The sequence below is a fragment of the Amphiura filiformis genome, chromosome 8 (genome assembly GCF_039555335.1).
Source record: "Amphiura filiformis chromosome 8, Afil_fr2py, whole genome shotgun sequence".
NCBI classification, from domain to species: Eukaryota; Metazoa; Echinodermata; class Ophiuroidea; order Amphilepidida; family Amphiuridae; genus Amphiura; species Amphiura filiformis.
Genome location: NC_092635.1, coordinates 41,754,180 through 41,777,766, shown reverse-complemented (window position 1 = coordinate 41,777,766; position 23,587 = coordinate 41,754,180). Strand labels below are relative to the sequence as shown.

Below are 23,587 nucleotides of genomic sequence, written 5' to 3'. Positions count from 1 at the left end.
ATGTCACATTATCGGTCAAAGGTCACTACACGTAAACAAGAAAAAGTGGATCATTTTGCATGATAGAACGAGCCACTTTTGGTCCTAACAAGTTATTTGACAGCATCTTGGGAATCAGATATAGCTTTAGAAAGGTATTTATATTGAGGCGTAAGTGTGATACTGTATTTTGTAAATTTGTGCTGTAAAAGAAGTGAAATTACTTATCGCAGAAAGGCGGCGCAGTGCAGAAGAGTACAAGGATGCCGAATTCGTCAGACAAACATGTAAAATACACTGGCTACATATAATTGTGCTTGCTGGCAGAGATGAATTAGCAGTGATTAGGGGTTCATTGATTCATCTATTTTCATGACTAAACGGTTGTTTATGCCCGAGGGCCGCTTGCATTCATACCAGAACATTTTATGATTCATTTTCATCAAAATAATATTTATTATTTACAAATTATTAATTTTAATAAAAAATAACTTTAACATTATAATTTAATTAAATTAAAAAAACATGATGATTTTCCTTGCCCTTGATTTTTCTGCCCTGTGCCCTGTGAGCGAACACATCCTGGTGATTCCATATGGTGCACTGACCATTTGATGCGGATAATTTTCCTATGGCATTGCCATAATGTCAAAAGCATATGTGGGCAATTCCACGGTAACTCGTGCTACACTTTATGGCGTCCTTTTACATACTTTGTGCTCCAGCTTTTAAATTGATTTGATGTATTTTAATACCCAACATTCAAGGCTAGATCCTCATAGTATTGCTAATTCAGGATAAAATAAAAATAAAAAAAATAAATTTTGGATTTATAAAGCTTTATAAAGGATATCAACTTTTGTATGTATGGGACAGCTGTAAAAATCGGTAACTCGTGCTACGAGCAGAGGACATGCTTAAAAATCACTCATTTTTATTTTGATGGTGTGCTAAAACAAAAAACACTAAAGCCTTATTGATTATATGATAAGTAATTGCTATAATAAGGTTTGTTTTGGTATACCTTAAAAAGTTGTGCCCCTCATAGTTTTACATTGACTGGCAAAAACATGGTAACTCGTACTACGGTAACTCGTACAGTTTGTCCGCCATATATAAAATGGTATTGTTCATCTAAATGTCATTTTTTTTGGATAACAATTCCTCAACAACTGGTGTAATGATCAAATAACTCAATCTATGTACAAATAACCCCCAAATAACCCATCTATGTGCAAATAACACTATTCAGTGTATGTACCAGCATACAATGTACCACACACATTACATACAAACATCCCAGCGTTTATACGCCTTGCTTGATCCTGTTTGGATTTTTATTATAGGGCTTAAATTTAAACAGTTAAATTGAACAGTCAACAATTGATAAAACTTTTACTTCCATGTTATTTGACTCTAAATTCCCTCACAAAACTTGTAATGTTCAATTGTTCATGGTTATTTGCTCTGTAAGTTTTTTAAAAATTGCTTTCTGAGTTATAGAATGTTTGGTCATCTTTTGGTTGAGCCCATTTCCTGCTTGGTGCAAATACTCTAGTTTGCCCGATTTCAATCACTTCACTAAGCTGGAAAATGAGCCTCATTACACTCAACAACAAACCAATTTCCAATACAAATCTCAGAACTATACCAATCTCAGTATCAACAATGTCACTGTGGCTGTTAATCTCAGGATTTCCAGTATCTATTTTGTTTGTTTTATTTCTTCTTTTGCCTCGGTTACTCATTCAGTGGATGTTTTAAGGTACCGTATCCTCTGTTCTTCCATGAGGCCCATATTAATTGATTGGTTCTTAGGCTAGATCCTAGGGGGTGGAGGGCTAAAAATTTTGGTTGCATCATTATGACCAGGTATTGATAGTGGGATATATGCTAAATAGCATGTTTTTTTAGAGAGACTGTACAATGTAAAGTCTTTGAGCTTAAAAAAAAGGACTTTATTGGTGTGTGCAAAAATTTGGTATAAATAAATTTACACTATTTTGGCACATGACCGGGGTGGAAACTGGCTCCTTGAATCTTATCTCTATCTTTGCCTTCCATATTTTTACTTTAATTTTCCTGCGACAGGAGGTCACTTTTCTCTTTAATTTTGGCCCCTACACATGTGTGTTTGCCTGGTTGTTTGTTTCTTTCTTTCTTTGTTTGGCTGTCCGGGCGGAAGCAAATTCATTAATCCACTGTACAGCTCCAACACAATAACTACAAACTTGGTACCGGTATGGTGATAGAATAATGGTGGCTTGATGTGCTGTGTAGTTTTGTGTTATGTTATTTGCATATTTATGAATATTAATGAGCTTATTTACAAATTTTGCCTACATTTTCATTAATCCACTTTGCAGCATTATAAACACAATAACCAATCAACTTCAAACTTGGTTTGATCGGATATGGTGGCCTGATGTGCTGTATAATTTTGTGTCATGTTATTTGCATATTTATGAATATTAATGAGCTTATTTGCATATTGCATATTATTTTTTATTTACAAACCTTTGTTATTTACACACTTTTGTGTGTGTGTGTATGGGCACCTTAATTACGAACTGCATAATACTAGTTTGTCATGGGGCAGGCTGCCCCCCACACTGGCTACACTGCTGCTAAAGCTGTTACCAATATCATGGTCACATATAAATGCATATTCATGTAGTTGGGAGATCCTCTATTGCTGCCAAGTGGTAGATTTTGCATTACCTTTGCTGGTACAGGGGGAAGTGGGCTATGGTAACTTGTGCTACATCGGTAACTCGTGCTACTGGTAACTCGTGCTACAGTTTTAAATGGGTCATTATTATGTGATGGATAGTGTTTTGTATATTAATTTCTTATTTTTACTCAAGGCACTACTAGTAGAAGGAAAATAATAAGTGGCATCAATTACATTGCCAACATTTTGAAAATATATAAAAAAATGCATCTTTTCGGTAACTCGTATATGCCATATTTAGTGCTATGAAAACGCAATGAAAGAAAAAAAATTAGTGGGGATTATTTAAAATGTTGGATGTTTCTTGAAGACCATATTTCAGAGATATAAAATGTATCAAATTTAAAAGAAAAGTGCCCATGTTTAATAAAATAGGCCCACTTGGAAAATATCTAAGTTGAACAGGAGTTTTTCACTTAAAATACACTCCCCAAAGAAACTTAAAAAATAAACCAAAATGTTAGAAAAATGCCGAAAAAAGTTTATAACTTGAACCTTACATCTGTTTGGAATAAGATAAAAGTTAAAAGAAATATATATTGGCAATTTCATTTTTTTGAGTCATGTCCACTTTTGCTTGGAATAAATTTAGGTTCATTCATATTTTCATGACTAAACGGTTGTTTATGCCTGAGGGGCTGCTTGCGGCCCGAGGGCATAAACAACTGTTTAGTCATGATATTTAAAAGAGTATTTCGTGATCCTAGCCTCCTCTTTTTATGACATTTTTCTGTAGATATCCACGAAAAAAGCGTTTGCAAGTTATGCATGATTTAATGTGTATTACACTTGCACTGCACCATAGACCACTGTTGTAAAATTCAAATTTGGCGATATTTTTGCTAAACGAATTAATCTGCAAGAAATATTTGGTACATAAACATTATTCAGCCAGAGGTTTCCAGTGGTATAAAAATCTCAACTTTTTTTGAGAAAAGTGGGGGATGAGGCTGTGGATCACGAAATGCCCTTTTAAATATATGTTGTGATTCTTATTTTATCAAAATAATAACAAAAAATAAAAAGTAATATCATTAAAAAACATGAATTTCCTTCATTTTCCCTACCATTTTCCACCATCCGGGCCACCAGGCATAAACTTTGTTTATGCCCGGCTCTCGACCAATCACGCACGCCGTTACACAGCGCTTATGTATGAACACTTGTTATTGCTTGTAGGGGCCCTACTTGGAGCTGATAGATTAATGATAATTTGATATATTTATAGAAATTATTTATTTCAATTTGTTTTACAGGTGATTGATACATAAAACACCATGGTTCGTATCCTTGCCAACGGTGACATAGTTCAAGACGATGATCCAAGAGCCCAACAAGCACGAGACAGAGCATCAGGAGGGGCTGGTGGTCCAAGAATGGTAATTATAATCATTATTCGTCTCTCAAGTTGATAGTAATATCAATGCTTGATACTGCAGCAAAGTAATATTAATAGCCTGGAGCTTATAAATTGGAGTACATTTTGCATCAGTGCTTGTCTCATATTCATTTTATGGTAAGAAATATGTGATACGATCTTGAAAGCGAAATGAGTCTGATGTCGATCGAAATCAAAATTCATTTTCAATTTAATTACATGAGCCATCATTCTCAATGCTTTGTTTTGCTGAAAACCCCATAAAATGTCATCATGAATGTTCCCAAAGATATGGACATTTTAATGTTGCTCAGTCGAACAATAAAATACAAAGGAAGCTGAATGCTATTATTGGCTATATCTCAAAATCAATATTCCTGACAATGACATCCAACTCATTTTGCTTTCACACCACACATAAAAAATTCCTTATTATTTTCTTCATTTTTCCCAACCTATTTCATTGTGATTTTTAAAGGTGAACTTTGCATTTGACAGCCTCTGAGTTTTGGTGTGGATGAAATTGGGCTATTCCAGTTGAAATAGACCCTGTATGGAAAACATGACTTTTGATTTAAAAATCTCCTACATGGGGCATTTAAATTTCAAATGGAGTTGCCCATTCAGGTAAAGGCCATTTGAAATTCACACCCCCTACATTTGTATAAGATTAAGGTCATGTCTTCCATAGGGGGTGTATGGATTTCAACTGGAATGTCCCATTTTAAGATTGCACTCAAATTTTTCAACTCAAATTACCCAAATTTTGTGCTGTTTTTTTTTAAATTTTTATTATTTTTTTATTTTTTATTCAGCATTTTCAGCTTTTTTTCACAAAAGGTCTGTTTTCAGTCTGAAATGTATTTTATAGTTTTATAATGATTATATTCCATCTCTCTTAACAGGGCTACGTAAGACATGACAACGATGCAGGGCATCAGGGCCAATATGGCCAGCAACAACAGCAAGGCATGATGGGACAACAGGTATCAATATTCACAGTCTTCAATCAGAAATTAATTGACGCTGGATTTCCACGATGGAATTTAGGTTCCACGGTGATAGAACCAATTGTGTCTGTAGGTTTTCTATTAGCATTCCTGGTGTTTGGACTGCCTGGTATACTTTTCGGTGCACTGTTATTTGTTGTATGCAAAATGAGCATGGGAGGTGGTGGACAAGGACAAGGACAGGGACAACAAGGACAAGGACATGGACACTATCAACCACCTGGAAGAAGATGAATGATTTATTTATCAGATTTGACTATATGGGACACTTTATATGGTGTATATACTTGTATAATTATGACTGCAACATCAATTTTCAACAACATTTGTTGAGAGAAAATAATTAGAAATTATTCCAATTATAATTGTTTCACTTGGTAGTGGATTACCCTCTAGTTTTAGAGGTAGCATTATCAATGGAATTTAGTATATAGACCACTTGACATGTGACGTCATTGCCCGGCAGTATGTGTGCGAATTATGGCAATTGCCATTGTTCTTTGCCCTGCAGTGTGCGTACGCATCGTAGTTTGCTCAGGGCACGTACATTTTAAATTGCCCACCACATTTCATATAGTACAAGAAAGCCATTGAACAGTGTAGCAGTTCGTTCAAACATAGCGATAGACCAGTCCTTTGCCTTTGTTGATGTCAAGTGGTCTATAAGTACTGCATTTCTGATGCAGGGATGAGATCAATGTGTTATTCCAGTTGAAATCCATACACCCTTGATGGAAGACATGACCTTTCAACAGAGGGAGTGTGAATTTCAAATGGGGTTACCTGAATGGGTGACTCCATTTGAAAGTAACACTCCCTGTGTGGGAGATTAAGGTCATGTCTTCCATAGATTACAACTTGAATAGCCCAATTTTTATTTATATAGTATATTGGGCAGTGGACACGGTCCAGTGCATTTACCGATCTCAAAACTCTACAATTAAATCTATTATTTTATTTGAAAATATATTCTATTCCAGTACCTGACAGAATAAACAGGCGCAAATTGGGCTCTTTCATTTAAAATCATTTGGAAATATCTGCCACAGGGGAGTATGAATTTTAAATGGAATGAGCACATTAGGCAGCTCCATTTTAATTTCATACACCCTCTGAGAAAGATTCAACCTGAATCTTCCCCTCAGGGAGAGTGAGTTACAAGTGGAACTGTCAAATGTGCTCATTCCATTTGAAATTCACACTCCCCTTGTGGAAGATATTGCCAAAATCTTCCACAGGGGTTGTGTGGATTTTAAATGAAATAGCCCAATTTTAGAATCTGATGCGCCACTCCTGTCATGCACCCTCTGATTATTTTGAGAACGATGCATACTCACGTAATAAAGCACAGCCTGTGGGTGTCTTACCTAAAGGTATAACCTAGACAACAAACAACTCAAATTTTTGCAATTGAAGAGATTTGAAATGTGTTGGGAATAGACATCAAAAGTAGTTTTAAAACTGCAAAAACACTCATTCTCTGAAAAGTGAGTGTTGTTGACCAGTTTTAAAACTATACTTTTGTTGAACTCATATTTTGTTTTATCATGTAATACTTACATGTATGCATGAATTTATACCTATGCATGAACTCAGGATGTACCATGTGCCATGATATGGGAGATGGGAACTTCATTTTTCGAATTATGGTAATTTCACATTAGAGGGACAAGCTGAGATATTCTTGTCCACAAGGTTTTGTCTGAGAGAGATTCATCTCTCTTGCGTGACACAAACTTATTCATAGCAACCCTGGGTAGGTTACTACATTGATCAATTGATCTTGGACAGAATTAAATACTAGTTTGCGTCACTACACGTAAAGTTTGCGTATAATGTTACCGTCACACTCCCATTGTTGACATGGTGCCTTCAGGAAAGAACTACAATCTAACTTTTGAGACGGTTTGTATATTTTGAAGGTGCAAAATTAACCACAAGGCACGCTGTTTTACAGTCGTGTGTAAACCTCGATCGTCACAATACGCGGAAACAAACCGTACCCGAGTTGATTGACAGGTGACGTCAGACTTGAACTAGTCTTTTTAATTCCAGTGGCGTAGATTTCTTTTTGACATTGGAGGGATGGGCTTGGAATAATTTCTTGAAGTATAGTGAATCCAGCACCTTTTGGCAATGGTGTAAACACCGAATTTGTGTTGAAATTTGTACTTTTTAGACTAAAATAGCCAAATATGAGGTTGATTTGGTCAGAAACCCACATACAGGCATCAACATTCATTGGGGGGATGATTGTATGTGCCATCCCCCCTATTAAAATATTGGGGTGGGTGGGTTATCCCCCACCCCCGGGATCTACGCCTATGTTTAATTCTGTCTTTGTTTATACACACTAATCATTGTACACAAAAATGGTAAGTGTTGAAAATGTGCTACAGTAGAAATGGATCTCTGCGTGTCCCTTCCATATGAACTTTTTGTATGTAGGCCCAATGTAATAGAATCCTCTACTGGGTTGCCACGTTTCCCACATTGGGCTATTCCATTTAAAATCCACATTGACACTCCCCCTGTGGCAGATATTTCCAAAATCTTCCACAGGGGTTGTGTGGATTTTTAAATGGAATAGCCCATTATGTGGTTTCAGTCTGTGTTGGGATATCTTCTAGTTTATAATCTTAAGTAAAGTAGTGCCCCAGACTTGCGATTTTCCATTCTGGTGGCATTAATTTTAATTGTATTAAAAAATTATCTTATTTGCCAGAATACCTGGTGAATGAATACATGTGTCCAAAAATAGCCTGCAATGCTTGAAATTACTTGGCAAACTGCCTTTATTTTCATGATCTTTGCTTCATATGCAACAAAAGATCTAGAAACAATATATCGTATTTTATTTGATCGCTTGTTTTACTCTCCATTTTTGTTGTCCTGAAATAGTGTAAACTTATGAAAATTTAGTAGATAATTTATTGAATGTTATACCACTAAAAAGCACAACAGAAAGAACAAATAAAAAAATATTGTTGAAGGGAACAAAATAAAATTTTGATAACATTTTACATGTATTATTAAAGTCCTTTTTATTTTATTTTTTTTTTTTTTTTTTTTTTCAAAAAGTCTGATTACGTTTGTAAAATAAATAAAATGTCAGTCGAATGACCTTCTGGGTTGGAAATTTCAACATTTCACACTTCTGTTTCTGAAACTTTCAAGGACGGGGTGTCACAGCTTCATAATGATCATCAAACTTATGGTTTGTTCCCTAATCTATACAATTATCAGAAGTATAAAGCTTCATTTAAATTGGTGTCAAGGGTCCAGGTCTAAGTTGGTCCTATTACACTAATTGCAGGGTCAGAATTTGGTTTCACAGTGCGAGAATCAATCTTGATTCTTGCAGAATAAATTTGCGGGAATCATTTGATTCCTGCAAATCAACTTCTGTGTAAACTACAAATGTTTGCGGGAATCAACTTTGATTCACGCAAATCTGTTTACGAGAATCGATTCTCTGATTCACACCAAAATTCTGACCCTGTAATTGGTGCAATAGAGACTACATCCCCGACTACATCATACTCACACTTGATTTAGATTTATTTGTATTCATTATTGATGTTTAAGACTTTGATGAACATTGGTGGAAATTAGTAAGTGCAATCAAAAGATGTATCATCTGCAAGATGACTCTTTAACCGTTATACTTGTGTATTTAACTGCCAATGTCAGTCATGACGGTGATATTAAAGGGCTATGGTCCCCACTTCGACCCCCAGACTTGGGTTGATATACCAGCATGAAACTTCATAGATGGGGAGTGCGGTCAAGGGCCATTCAACCAAGGTGAAAACTTCCATGTCATGAAATCAGACCATCCTCTTTTAAACTACCAAGCATATATTTATGGATCATCTTGTATTTGTCACAACTCATTCCAAAAAACAATTTACACCATTATTATGTTTTGATGAATCCAAGTGTGTGAAAATATTGGATCCAACACATAATAATGATAAAATTGGATGTTTTACGCCCAATATTTATTGGTCTCGCTATGAGTTTTAAAATATTGGACTCGACTACGCCTCGTCCAATATTTTTAAACTCATAGCTCACCAATAAATATGGGCTCAATTGATCCAATTTTATATCAAACAAGTTCTCATAAAAGCTTCGAGATTAATAAAACATGTAATAAAATAAAATAAAAAGATAAAATAAATATCCTATTGTGTATGTGTGCAATGTTTAGACTACAGGTAAAAAGAATTCTCACAGAAAGCAATTACATATTGTTTTGAAATTGGTGGACAGCTGAATCCGTATTTGGCTTTTTGTTAATTCATGTTAACGCTTAAGCTCAAGAGGGCAGCATACCAACATTTTAATGGTGATAATCGTCAACCGTACTGCACTTCTTTCAAGAACTTATCACGCTTAACACTGGTAAACAAATTGATATGCTGCCGTGATACATGTAGTGCCATCTAAAGCTTAAGCACAGCAAGTATGTTACCTTCCCTTGTTCTCTAATTCAGTTAATCAGCTGTCTGCTGAATTCATAACGATACGAAAGAAAAACACCACACGCTTCCAATAGTGTAGTTCTCATCACATAATGTTTATTACAAAACATGATACTAACTTCCACATTAAAAATTGTACTTATTCCCGCTACCCACATATCTACACATTGTATTTACAGCATGAATTATTACTCAAATTCAAACATGATATTTGTTTACTACCAGTACGCATGGTAACTACAATGGACACCAAGTCAAGGTAGTGTTGTCAAAACTTGGGCACAAACTGATTTGAACTAAATTGTTCTTTCAATTGAGCATGCTCAAAAATGAAACCCACAAAACAAAAGAAGCTGATGATTTTGATATTCATTTGGGTACAGCAGTTTGCAACATCAAGTTTGAATTCATTCTGATATTTACTGTCGGAAAAAAAAACATTTATTCATTATTATGTTTTGTTGAATCCAAGTGTGTAAAAATATTGGATCCAAAACAATGATAAAATTGGATGCTTTACGCCCAATATTTATTGGTCTTGCTATGAGTTTTAAAATATTGGATTCAACTACGTCTCGTCCAATATTTTGAAACTCATAGCTCAACCAATAAATATGGGCTCAATCGATCCAATTTTATATCAGACATGGGGGATAATTCAGGGGTAGTTTTGCCAGGAATGTATTCAGAACTAGTCACTGCTTGTGGCAACACTTGCAGAAGCATAACAAGCACCAATTTCATTGATGGTGTGAAGAATTGACCTGATTAACTCCCAAACATTATTCCCCCATAGATGATAGCATCACTATACAGGGCAGTATAGGAAGGAAGTCTGGATTCTCCTCTATTTCTATGATACAAGCATATAAACCCATTGTTGTGTTTTTTAATTGCAGGTATGAGACAAAATAAATGCAATCCATTTTGCTGTGTGTGGTAATTTCAAGTTGTTAACCTTGAAAATACCAAGTAAGATTTATATCAGGAATCAATTCACTTTCTAAATTGTGTCACTCTTCTAAAGGGACACTTCATGATCATAACCTGACAACCCCACCCCCACATACTCCAAAAGAGTTGAGATTCTGATACCATCAGAAACCTGGGACTATGGGATGTTGTTGTGTGCATAACCTTTCTTGCAATTGTATTTTCTGTCTACTGACAGACAGAAATTATAACACATTAGGTACATGCAATTATACTATAAAAATGAGGATGTTAGAATCATGAAATGCCCCTTTAAGTAACCATTGAACAGGGTTAAAATTTGGGTGCAGATCCTTGCACAGATTTTAGTAAAAAAGACTTGGGTGATTCAAGTTTATTCTCATAAATGTTCAAAACCAAACAGTAGATGCTTACTTAGCAAGAATCAAGTGACTTCCACAAATTCCTTTGCAAAAATGAAAATTGAAGCTCACCACAGAATTGTAGCTACAGTGGATGGTAGAGCCCACCACTGAAGATTAATTTTGATGTTGGAGCTCAAAATGAAAGAACATACAATATATGTTACTGCATTTATCCTTAAAGTGTCCAGTATTGGTTTGTAAAGGGTAAAGGGAGGTGAACCTGTAAATATAAACTGTGAACGGAATGCCCATCTCCCTTTCATTTCTGTGGGGGGATCACTATACCTCTTCCACAGCAAGTATGTTACCTTCCCAGCATTAAAGAATGCCGGTACCCATTTATACACCTGGGTGGAGAGGAGTAATCGAGATAAAGTACCTTACTCAAGGGCACAACACGATGGCGTCGCCGGGGCTAGAACCACACAACCTTCCGATTATGAGTCAGAACCCGTTCCGCTCAGCCACCATGCTCCCACAGTATTGGTACAATCTAAAAATATGAAGTATCAGCGATTGGGCTATTCCATTTAAAATCCACATTCCCCCTTTGGAAGACATGACCTTGTTCCCCCACGCAGGGGATGAAGAGTTTAAATGGAGTTACCCATACAGGTTAACTCAATTTGATATTCACACTCCCTGTGTGAAAGATTATGCTCAAGTCTTCCATAGAGTGTGTCTAGATTTCAGATAGAAAAGCCCATTCTTGCACTGTGACAAACATTTTGCCCTGACCACTTAGTGAGATTGCTTCCAAGTCCTTGATCAATGAATACCCATACTAAAGTTCAGTACTCTTAATGGGTAATTTAAATCATAGTTCATGATGAGTGCCTGCCCAGTCTGTCACTAGTGTATCATTTACATTGGATAATTAAGCAAGACATCTTGGCGAGCCAACTCCAACAACATAGGATCGTCGAAGAACTTGTTGATGCTCACATCTTCACTCAGACCCTGTAGTAAAAGTGCAAAACATACAGTAATTATTTCCACGCGGGTGTCAACTGCAGAAGACAAGTTTCTTTTTTTTTTTTTATTCAAATATGTGACACGATCTGGTCCATGGGGGCCAAAGGAGGCATTTTTGAAAATTAAGTTACTGTAATTATTACATTTACTGAAAACACCAAAAGTCTAGCATACTTGGTTATAAAATTATGAAGCTTTTTGATGTCTATTTTCTTGTGTATTTTCTTTTTTTTTACTCCATATTTTTACCTTTGTCTCAGTTTCAAATTTGCCACCTTTGGCCCCCATGGACTAGATCATGTCACATATTTCAGAATTTAAACATTTTCATGACCATATTTGGAATCACCATGTAAAATGCATTAAAAAGAGTACAAACAAGCCTAGTATTGGTTCAATGGTTCTTAAGATAGTTCTTGATACTCTGAGAAAATATCTCGAACCTTGGACTTTTTCATGTTGAAGCATATGGCTAGCATGCAGACAGTCGCAGAGCATTAAGGTTTGAATCACATGAATGATGACCCATGTTTTCTTCAGATCTTAACTGGTTTTTCTTTCAGAAAATTATTAATTATCATTTATCAACTTGTTTTGTTTCCACATTTTATATATCACTATACACACTACTAAAATGTATGAAAAAGGTATGACCTCACACTATAAAAGTAATTTTTGAGTTCAAAAAATATTCTGAAATGTGGGCACATTTCTTATAGGTGTGCCAATCACAGCATTGAATAACCAAAATGAGGTTATTTGGAAAAAAATTAAACAAAATAAAAAGTACACAAAGTCAAAACCAAGTTTTACCTTTCTCCTCCTGGTTTTAATCATGAATTCTCTAGCCAGATGAGTAGCTGGTTGTGGTTCCAATGGTCTGATAATGATGCTCTTATCTAGGGGATCACCTGGTACAATCTGAAGCAATACAAAACCAAAGGCAGTGAGTTAGCGAGAGTGTACTGTAACATATTAAATTTTATTTGTATTCATGAGTTCTTGAGGCAAAGTAGTGGATTGTGATATCATAATTTGATACTCCAATCCAGAGAATTCAACCATCTACAGCAATAGATTGGGTGTTGTGCTTGTTGTGCTGATAGGCATTGTTAAAAATATTTTCCTCAGATAAATCACAAAATTGACTGGTATCAAAAAATTGCACCAAAGCGCATGATCAGTGTTAATAACATCCTACAATTGTGTGCAAAGAAGCCAATGTACATATTTCTCTATCATCTCCTAGATTATTGATAAATCAGTACATCGCCAGAAAGAGGTCTACACACCAACTCGGTAGTTTTGGAAGATTTTCAACATTGGGAGGGGGAGGGCTGACTAAACTAGATTTTATTGATGATCCGATATGGGGATGCCCCCCCCCCCACCATCGGAGTCAAGAAAATTTTGCAAACAAAATAGGTAAAAAAATACCAATTTTCCAGTATTTGATCACATTTGAGACCTGCTCTCACAAAACCTGGACAAAGTTGCCAAGGCTTTATTTTAGATACAGTTCAATAAACATGACAAAACTCAATAGAAAAAAAAACCAAAGCAATTTGGAAGCTAAAGATGTATTCTTAATATGTGATATATCATTCTAATATCTACAATCTGAGCATTTAGAATTTGGATGTATCTCCAAATCATAATTTTCCCCAACTTTATCCGGGTTTCGTAGGATCAGGTCTCATTTTTTACTTCACCTGAAGGTATTAGGGGGGGGGGGGGATGAAGGGTATTGAACCAGGCCTCTGCATCTGCTACCTCAATGTTCCATAATTACAGTTATGATTTATTTTAATACCACCCACCTCACACCTTCAATTCTATGTTTGCCTTACCTGCCAATGATGAAAGACAGACATACAGAAAGCCTGTCCTTGTGTATGTGTCCTGAGATCTGTCTCAAATCCAAATGAGTCAATAGCTGGAACAAAGGCTTTGATGGTGTACAATGGTGAACCTGGTACTGGTGCATCTTGTGTGACATGACCCCTACAACAGAAATACACATTGGATTATTTCTTCAATGAATTCCAAAGAGGGAGATATAAGTACCAATCCACCTGCTGATGGTGGGTGACTTCTTCCAAATCACTGTGCACTGGCTTTGTTTTCTTACTTAAGATGCATGCATTCCACTACTGCGTCAAAAAAGTATCCGAACACTTGAAAAAGAATCCTTAATTTTAAAACTAAATTTTATTAGGTTATTTGAAGGAAAAGACCTTATGGCATCACAAGTTGTGTGTCCGTCTGTTGGACTCGATTACGTCTCGTCCAATATTTTAAAACTCATAGCTCGACCAATAAACATGGGCTCAATCGATCCAATTTTATATCAAACTTGAGCCAAATCTGAATTATGGGAGCTTGCATGTAATGGTGTCATTAAAGGTCATATACTGAGGTCAAAGGTCATTTGAGGTCAACTTGTCAAATTGAATCCAATGTGATCTCAAGCAGTTAACTTATACTCTGGTTGCTCTATGAAAAAGGAATAAAAATCAAAACCACTAATCCCTCCAATTAGCTCCTGCTGATTTCCCATTATAGAACTATCAAAAGTGTGCCAACAGGTATCATAATAACATTATTACATAACAATTTCCTATCTTTTGGATTGTCTGCTGTGGTTTATTATTGGGGTGGGCTTGTCTAGCTGGAAGTGTAATTGACCAAAGGGGGTAATTATCAGTAATTGGGCCTGGATTTATCACCTTTTTCATAGCAAAAGCCAACTATACAAGCATTTGATTAGACGAAGGTCCAGTTTTTAAAGTGACAATATTTTCCATGTACATATTTCCAGCTTGAAAAGATTTTTTGTAATAACTTTGTTGGCTTCCTACCTTCTTCTTGCCAGTACTGTGTATACAGCAGACACACAATCAGCCGGTGCTTGGACCTCTACAAAGTAATAGGGTTCCATCAAACGAGGGGTAGCCTGTCAAAACAACAAAAGTTATATTGATAAATATTTGAAACCATAAAGTTAAACCGTCAAATAAAGAACTGCTAGCTAAATATTTAGTCCAATAAATTAGAATGCCATCTGCAAGCATATATGCTTCTAAATGAGTGTTTTATAAATAAAATAGCCAAAATGCAAACCCGGGGAGGGGGTGGGGGGGCGGGGGCACTCCCATATATTGACATACGTTATGTGCCCATGAAAAGACCCTGGTATTTTTGGCAAATCCTACACCCAATGACCCCATTTTTTTCAGTAGCCTACACTGAATGACCCCCTTTATTGAACAATTAGTCCTCAAAATTGAAATTTCGGCGCGCGAAGTTTGGGCAAAATAAATTTTTGTCTATTTTGTACTATAAAATTGGGTAAAAAGCAATTTTTTGATTGTCAATTATGTTAAATTTTTAGCGCTCCCATACAAAACCACCCCATTTTTGACATTACCCCCTTTTTTCTGAAAATTTCTACACCGATAGACCCTAGTTTTGTACGCTGGTGGGTACAGGTACGTCACTTTCATATTCGAGTGCCTCCCCCGGAAGGCAGACACACTGAACAAAAACATTACTTGAAGTTTGAGCAACTATATTACTGATACAGGTGACTGTACAAACATGTATTATTGTAATTTCAAATCCCTCTGCCTGCCTGTCACACTCACTCACCATAAGGAAAGCTGAGTAGGCCACTCTCCTGGCTGTTGGAATGATTTGACCACCTCCTCTATGGATAGGTTCCCCTGCAATGACTGCATCCAGAATCTTGAACTTCACATTCCTGATTGCTGTATACATCAAAAGTTAGAAGACAATTAGTCACAATATCCGTTGTGATATGGGCTATTCCAGATGAAATCCACACCCCTCTACAGAAGACATGACCATAAGTCTCCCGCACAGGGAGTGTGGATTTCAAATGGGGATACCTACATGGGTGACTCCATTTGAAATTTTATAGTCAACGTTTGGGAGATTAGAGTCGTGTCTTCTGTAGAGGGTGTATGGATTTAAGGTTTTACCGTCGTTACTAAACCTATCGACGAAATTTTTTTAAATTGACATATTTTGTACATTAATATGTGTAGATAATAAATCAGGAAAAAAAACATGAGGCGCCGGACCTCACTTTTAAGCTACAGTCGTTTTAAAAGAGGTGTACATTTCCAAAAATCTCTGTACACTTCAATGGCAAAATCAGCAATTTGCCCAAAATATATCACCTTTTATGTTGTATAAAAAAAAAATTGTCGAGACAAAATTTTTTAATTTTATATATGTTATGAAAAAAAAAAGCTCTGTAAAATCGCGCATAAAAAAAATTGGGGGTACGGACCTAGTTTTAGCGTAAATTGACCAAAATAGGTCAAAAATGCACTTTTTCTGCGACACCATGCATAGTTAATTGCGTGCGTGGATATTTTGAGTGCGTCCCAGCGCTGGTATGAAGCGCGATCTGATGCGGATCAGCGTTCATTTACGCATATGGCCATAAAAAAGGAAGTGTCTGTTTACGCAGGAAATTTTTCACTGTAAAAAACAGTTACCTAAGAAGGCTAAGAAGTGTCCATAATTAGGAACAATTATAATGATGTCGACTATTAAGGCTAAGAATATTTAAAAAATTCTTAGCCTAATTCTAATTTGGTGTATTTTGGTCACAAACGGGTGTAAGAAAGACTCCCATTCTGCAAGGATATTGGGCCAAAGAGTTATCAAGTTACACAAAGTGAGTTATTTTCAGCTTTATGTTCACCTGACTCGAATGACCAAAAAGAGGATTTATTAAACATGTTAAAGCGGCGTTTGACACCATGGTAGGAAGTGTTTGACTATAATAGGCCTACAATTATTATAGGCATTGGCCTACTTAGCATGCTTAGTGCCGTTTACGAGAGGAAAACTTTTTGGTCACAAAAACTATAGGCCTACGGAATTATCTCGAGGTGGATTCATATCAATTGTTGCAGTTCAATTAACGCAAAGTTAAACACTGGGTTGCCTATAGCTGTAGAAAAACGTTTGGCCAATTATAATATCATTTTTGTAAATGTATGACACATTTTTTGAAACTGAATAGTTTTGATGGTGTTGTCTATATCGCATGCATTATGAATTCAGTGCACGTAGTTGGTCTTTACCCAATAACACAAAATGCTTTAAACATTTAATTGGTGGATTATAAACTTTTAAAACATTTTAAAAATAACAATCAAAAACATTGAAGACTTTGGGGAGGGGGTCCAGGTCCGTTATTACTGGAAGCACGCTGGCAAGATTTGGTTTGTACATGTTGTATTTAATATATTAGAAGCGACCACTTTTTTTTTTTTTTAGCAAACATTGTTTTCTTTATTTTTGGCCCTAGTTATCGCCGGTGCTTAAAAATAGCATTGACACGCACAACACGCATCGTTCTCTCGATGTCTGCAACATAACGCCGAACACGACGCTGCGTCACGCATGCCTTGAAAACAGGCGCAATAGTCAAGTCGAATCGGCTGACGACGGTAAAACCTTAAACTGGAATAGCCCCTATCAAACTCGGATTATCTTAATGTTGTGTTACAGAAATCTACACACCCCTACAGAAGACATGACCTTAAGTCTCCCACACAGGGAGTGTGGATTTCAAATGGGGTTACCTACATGGGTGACTCCATTTGAAATTTTATAGTCAATGTTTGGGAGATTAGAGTCATGCCTTCTGTAGAGGGTGTATGGATTTAAACTGGAATAGCCCTATCAAACTCAGTTTATCTTACTGTGTTTAAAGCAACGTTGTGTTACAGTTTGAGATGTTATAATAAGATAATAAAGATATAAGACAAGACAAGATTTTGTGAGATAATATGGATAAGACAAAATCAGATTAGATCCAGTAAGATCAGAATTAAAGAAAGGGCAAAACAAGGTGAAATGAGATGAGACACCATATTAAGGACAAATACAAGTTAGAGTGAAAAAAGGCATGACAAACAAAAACACTAAAACATGATGCTCAAATTGTGCATTATTTTGTAGAAATATGTTTCACATTATCATGATAGGTACTCACGTTCATCGCACAATGGTCCTTCCCTTGTGCCCCACTGGAATCCTTGCACTATGCTGTCCTTGACTGAGTTCAACAAACCTTTATCAACCTATAATGTCAAAAGTTAGTTTGGTAAAGACAGTGTGCATACACAATATTTGAAAATGAAGTACTTTTCATTTCATACATCATTTCAAAAGCTGGCAATCCTACTTGCCAAAAAAACCAATAGCTCAAGTGCCCTCAATAAAAGATCTGAGCTAGTATCTAAATGTCGTCATGGATACAAACCAGCCAACCGTGCTAAGAAAAAATAAGACTGTGTGATCATTGTCATATCATTCCACCTGATGATTGCTACATGCTTGTAGCATGAAACTCGGAGTAGTGGCCATGATGTGTTAATTAAACTTATTTAATTATTTTACAATTTCATATACGTAGGGAATGCGCAATTAATCACAGTATTTGAACTGTACAACATATTCGTTTAATCAAAACATAACACAGATGACATGGAACACACATTTAATTAGCAGCGTGTCAACTGCAAGGTCCTGATGTATCAGGTCCAACTACCAATACAGAAGGAACAAACAAAGCAGGACCAACAAACCACATGCAGTGTAGTACTGGATCATCTCGTCATAATGCCCATAAGCAACCTGCTAGGTGCTAGCAACTCCCGATCAAACATGAGCAAACCAGCAGGAAGACAAATGAAAACTTGAAGTGTATCCCCATCATTTGACAATGATATTGGGACCACCTGTATTATTCTATTTTCTAGATAAAAATGTTCTCAGGGCTCTGACTAAATTTGGCAGGAACTATAAGCACACTTAGTATGGAGCCTGACTAAAAATAAAATGCTGGGTATTGCAAATTTTGTACTTGCATGGGGTGCAAGACAAGACAATTATCAAAATAAAATATATAGATATTAACGCAGCTGTGTACTCTAGACATTGTTTCTTTTCGCGAAATTGAGTTTTTTTGATATGTTTGTACTTTGGTATGTTTTTTATAAATACAAGGAATGAAAATCCAGATTTGTAAACTCCAACTGCAATATTTAAGGATTTTATTTCACTATTCCACTCGTGTTTGAAATTTAAAAGGAAAGAAAATCTTTGTTGTACCAGCAGGATACACGCATAACAACGCATCGCGTTAAATGTGTCATCGCGCAATATGGTAACGCACAAATCGCTTACGCATACGCCGACGCTTATCTGCATCTGGGCGCATCTTATGGAAACACCACGGAAGCACCGATTTCACAAAAACCTAGCGGTCAAATGGCTCTGTTTTAGCTTATAAAATGTGAATTTTTTCAAGTTCTTTCCCCCGATTTAAACATCAAGATGTGAATAGATTCCGCCCAAACTTCTCAAGGGGCTGTGGATTTACCCGATGTTAACGTAATGTAAGGTAGAAAAACGAGAACTGTCGCATTCTTCTGAAAGCTTCGATCAAAGTGCAAAATGTGACCACTTTAAACTTCAACGGCCTTTATTTCAATGTTCATTTTCTCGGTAAAATGGCGATTTAGGTACATCATAACTCAATAAATACAGCATCTATAGGTAAGCAGTTATGCTCATCATAAAAAAGCATGATCGATTTAAGAAAGCGGTTTTCTTATTTTTTATATTTTGGTCTATTTCCGATTTTAGGCATCATTTTGTGCAAATAGGCGTTTGTGAATTTTAAAAGTTCATTTTGATGCCTTATATGGTCAATATCTCAAAAAATAAGGCCAATATCAAAAACTAAAAAAAACATTTTTGGAATGGTGCTTCAAGATTAAGAAAAAAGCAAAACAACAATTTTTGGAAAGAGTATTTTTTGTTATGATGTACCGAACAAAATTGCCAAAAATTCACTTTTTGTGATTTTCTTCATAATTGTTGTTTTTACACCAAAACTGTACTTATATTGATATTCATTGATGTCTTGCCTTCATAAAAATGTATACTTTTATATGTCTTGTGTGAATAATTGCAAAGTTATGGCACTTTTACTACATGCGTATCTGAGAGTACACAGCTACCTTAATCCGCGATGTTATAAAGCCCGCCGATTACGAGCTGATCAAAGTATAGCTTTACCTAATGCTGAAGATGCTGACAGATCCCGTAAGGAGCTGCTTGCTGGCAAATCACAGACAAGCAACTAACAAACCAACTGACAAACTCACCTCAGATGGCAGTGTGTCATCCACCAAGATGTTGGGTCCAGTAGCATCTGGTCCAAATGCCCAAATGGAACGGGCTGCCAACAAATCCCAATCGTATTTGGTCTGGAAGAACTCACCCAGTCGTTTCCTAGCAACAACAGAATGATCAAAGGATAAGACACACAATTTAAAAGGGGGTGTAAATCAGCAACTGACCTCACTTTTGACACCATGAATTTCGTGATCCACAGCCTCATCCCCCATTTTTCTCAACAAAAAAATATAATGTTTATGTACAAAAAATTTCTTGCAGATTGATTTGTTTAACAAAAATATCGTCAAATTTGAATAACGAAATTACAACAGTGGCATAACAATCATGCATAACTCGCAAACGCAAAATCGAAATCAACTGATATTTTAGGAATAAGCTTTTTTTGTGGATATCTACAGAAAAATGTCATAAAAAGAGGATGCTAGGATCACAAAATACTTCTTCAAGTTGCTACCGAAATAATCTTTCTCAGTTTTGCAGAGTTAAGCCTGCAGCTAATATTATGCATTACTCTTGATGATTTCTCTGTGACTGATCACTATGCAATCTGCCGTTGCAGACATCAAGATAGCTGCAACCATCTTGGCAAGGGTTTGACAGTTCACGCGTACCCTGATGCAGATAATGGAAGAAACTTACTTTGAAAAGGATATTGCAGCATGCACCATCTCATCCTCTCACAAATGTAATATGTCCTACAGTCATGTACAAGTTACACTACTGGATTCTCATGATAGAAGCAGCGCTGCTACTATCAGGTAAACAAATTCTACAGTGAGCATTGACAAAGACATTTGATTTCACTTTCACATTGTCTCTGCATAACATGACATCTTATGATCTTACCTATTCCAAGTAATCTGTACTACTTCATTCTCTATGTCTTCTGCAAGACCCTTCTCCAATGGCTCGGCAATCATTGTCAATTTGTTCCTGAAGCAAACCACAGATTTCATGCATTTCATGTTTATCACAAAAATATGTAAACATATTTGAAAAGATTCATCAACTATTTTATAAACACACTAAATAAATGATCAAAACAAAACATTGACTCAACATCTATGACACCCTGACAATAATTTATACTCCAAAATGCAGCTGTTGTGATGCAACTTTTAAAGTAGAGAGCAAAATTGCGCACATTCTTTCATAAAGAACCAACTTCAAATGTGGATTGCACCCAACTATTACGCTCTGTAGGGGCTGTTCCATCTATTGCACTTTACCAATTTCTGACGTCATCAAAGGGGACACCCTTGTGAAATCCCTATTGGTTTGTATAGGACCTTTCAATTGTTGTCAAAAATATCAATTTGTCTTTTCTTTTGTAATTAATGGAAGTTGATTTTGCTGATAAGAAATTAAACTGTTGCAATTGATTCACCAAGAGGAATTTTTTATGGTGTGTTTTGTGATTTCCCCCTTGAGGGCAACAATAAGCTTCCCTTTCATGTCAGAGGGCGCGAGATGAATGGCAAATCAACCAATTCGATGAAACAATCTAGTGAGTGAGTGACGTCATGCCCACTGAACGACCGACCGAATGCAACATAAGTTGGAAATTATTTTTGAGTCCATTGCTAACAATTGTATTCTTGTAAGCTACTAGTACTAAAACAATACTTACTTTTTATTTGGTGTTTCAGCAAAACACTTGAGAGAAGACGTCTCTACAACCGTCTCACAGAATGACACCACAGGATCAGCAACTTTAATTTCTACAAACAAATCATAACACACAAGCGATAAACATTAATATCATATTATCTGGAATCAGTATTTCAAAGAAGAATACATACTTAGGCCAAAAAAAATTGTTTGGTTGCCTTTCCAAGACAAAAATTTGAAGGGTTGGTAGGTTGATCCATTTTTTTCCCAATGCGCTCTTCCTACATTTTGAAAAGGCTAGTATTCACAAATGCTTGATAATTTTACGGTAAAAAAATTGTGCATTTTTGGACTGAATTTAAATGGAAATACTTCTTGTTTTTAATCAAATATGCATTTAATAAATAAAATAAGTGAATAACAAAATGAAATGTCCTTGATACTGTTCAAATTTAAAGTTTTTCTAAAAAAGTGATTAAAAAAAACCTGACCCAAGATTTCTAATTTTTTCGGTCGGTCGCTGAGGGCAACCAAACATTATTTGTTTTGGCCTTATTAGTTATCACATGTGTTTTCAACATGGCTGAAGTAACAAAACTGATTTATTTTAATGCAGACATATTTAAACAGAGTAGTCCAAAGGTGACTATAGTCAATCACCCTACCAAGTTGGAAGTTCATTGCTTATTATATGTAGGCTGCATTAATGTAATTTCTGGTAAAATATGCAAATATGCACACTCACTTCTGTTCATGCATTCCCATCCATACCAAACTATTATTTCTTATATCTGGTATAGATTATAATAAATATATTAATATTATAAATGGATTTAATTTACAAAATAATATTACTTCCAATCTTTGAATATGATTTCACTTACCTATTTCAGAATACATTTTCCTTAGATCATGCATAACACTGTCTAAATACAGCTCTCCAGTTCCCAGTACTACATGCTCTCCCGACTCCTCTACCTACAGGTTACAAACACACAAAACTAACTCTCAAACTGGAATCTATTTTAAAGAATCTGAATCAGAATTATGTTTGAAATGGTAGTGACCTATTCACCTTTTATTTTCTATAATAAACAAACAAATTCCTACAACACACCTGTTTTTAATAAACCAAAGAAAGCAGGTCACTATGATTGGACTCTGCAGAGCATAATGTACCCAAGTATTTTGAAATTCAAGGATTACCGAGACCTCAAATTAAATACAGGGGAATCTGGTCCAATCGCCAAGGAAATGCGAGATGCGAAATCTGGCCTGTGAGCATTTTACTGCCACCAACTTCAATTTGAATTCTATTACCCTCACAACCCATTATCCATAATCGCGCACTGTGATTTGTTAAATACATCATGTGAGAGAACCCTTTATTTGCAATAATGGGTCAAGCATCGAAACACATTCTACACATAGCATTACACTTGATTACGCGTACAATATTATCGCGATATGCGCTGTCACTTATCAGTACGCACTTCACCTTGAAGTAAACAACTTAAAATATGTGTGGCCTGTTCTTACAAAATCAGACAGAACTGGACATGTTGGTTATTTAAATTTGATCTGATATTCTTGTTTGTCTCTGAATCAAGGAATGTCTCTTTCACTCTAGTCCAGTCCTTTCATTTGTAGAAACTTATTTTATCACCATCGATTGTATTTTGGTACAGGACACATGTTCAATGCTTTTGTTTATTTTTTGAAGAGGTATAAACTCTGTAACCAGTAACATTTTCTGTCTGATTTTGATAGAATGAGTCACATTGCATTATTTTGTG

The 23,587-nt window shown here is 35.9% G+C and overlaps 2 protein-coding genes across 3 annotated transcripts in view; one reads left to right on the top strand and one right to left on the bottom strand.

The window, feature by feature from the left end:
* Positions 1-13: 13 nt before the first annotated feature.
* LOC140159056 (protein FAM241B-like) lies at positions 14-6,068 on the top strand. Of its 2 annotated transcripts, none has more exons than XM_072182384.1 (3): positions 14-134; positions 3,970-4,092; positions 4,997-6,068. In XM_072182384.1, exons 2-3 carry the CDS (start codon positions 3,991-3,993, stop codon positions 5,333-5,335), a joined length of 441 nt encoding a protein of 146 aa, XP_072038485.1. In that variant the 5' UTR covers positions 14-134; positions 3,970-3,990; the 3' UTR covers positions 5,336-6,068. The 2 variants fall into 2 exon arrangements, with proteins under 2 accessions (XP_072038485.1, XP_072038486.1); XM_072182385.1 differs by having other exon boundaries at positions 33-150.
* A 5,652-nt stretch (positions 6,069-11,720) lies between these two features.
* The window catches only part of LOC140159054 (116 kDa U5 small nuclear ribonucleoprotein component-like), a 30,274-nt gene continuing 18,407 nt past the window's right edge, over positions 11,721-23,587 (bottom strand). The window contains 10 exon segments of the mRNA XM_072182382.1: positions 11,721-11,909; positions 12,738-12,845; positions 13,775-13,928; positions 14,786-14,880; positions 15,576-15,694; positions 17,965-18,052; positions 20,147-20,273; positions 21,027-21,113; positions 21,811-21,901; positions 22,676-22,769. Coding sequence (XP_072038483.1) covers positions 11,814-11,909; positions 12,738-12,845; positions 13,775-13,928; positions 14,786-14,880; positions 15,576-15,694; positions 17,965-18,052; positions 20,147-20,273; positions 21,027-21,113; positions 21,811-21,901; positions 22,676-22,769 — 1,059 coding nt within the window. The 3' untranslated portion in view covers positions 11,721-11,813.

Excerpts from the sequence above, each read along its gene's own strand:
- LOC140159056 (XM_072182384.1), top strand. The coding sequence starts at position 3,991 with ATGGTTCGTATCCTTGCCAACGGTGACATAGTTCAAGACGATGATCCA. Across the intron at positions 4,093-4,996 it reads GGGCTGGTGGTCCAAGAATG|GGCTACGTAAGACATGACAA; the intron begins GTAATTATAATC and ends CTCTCTTAACAG.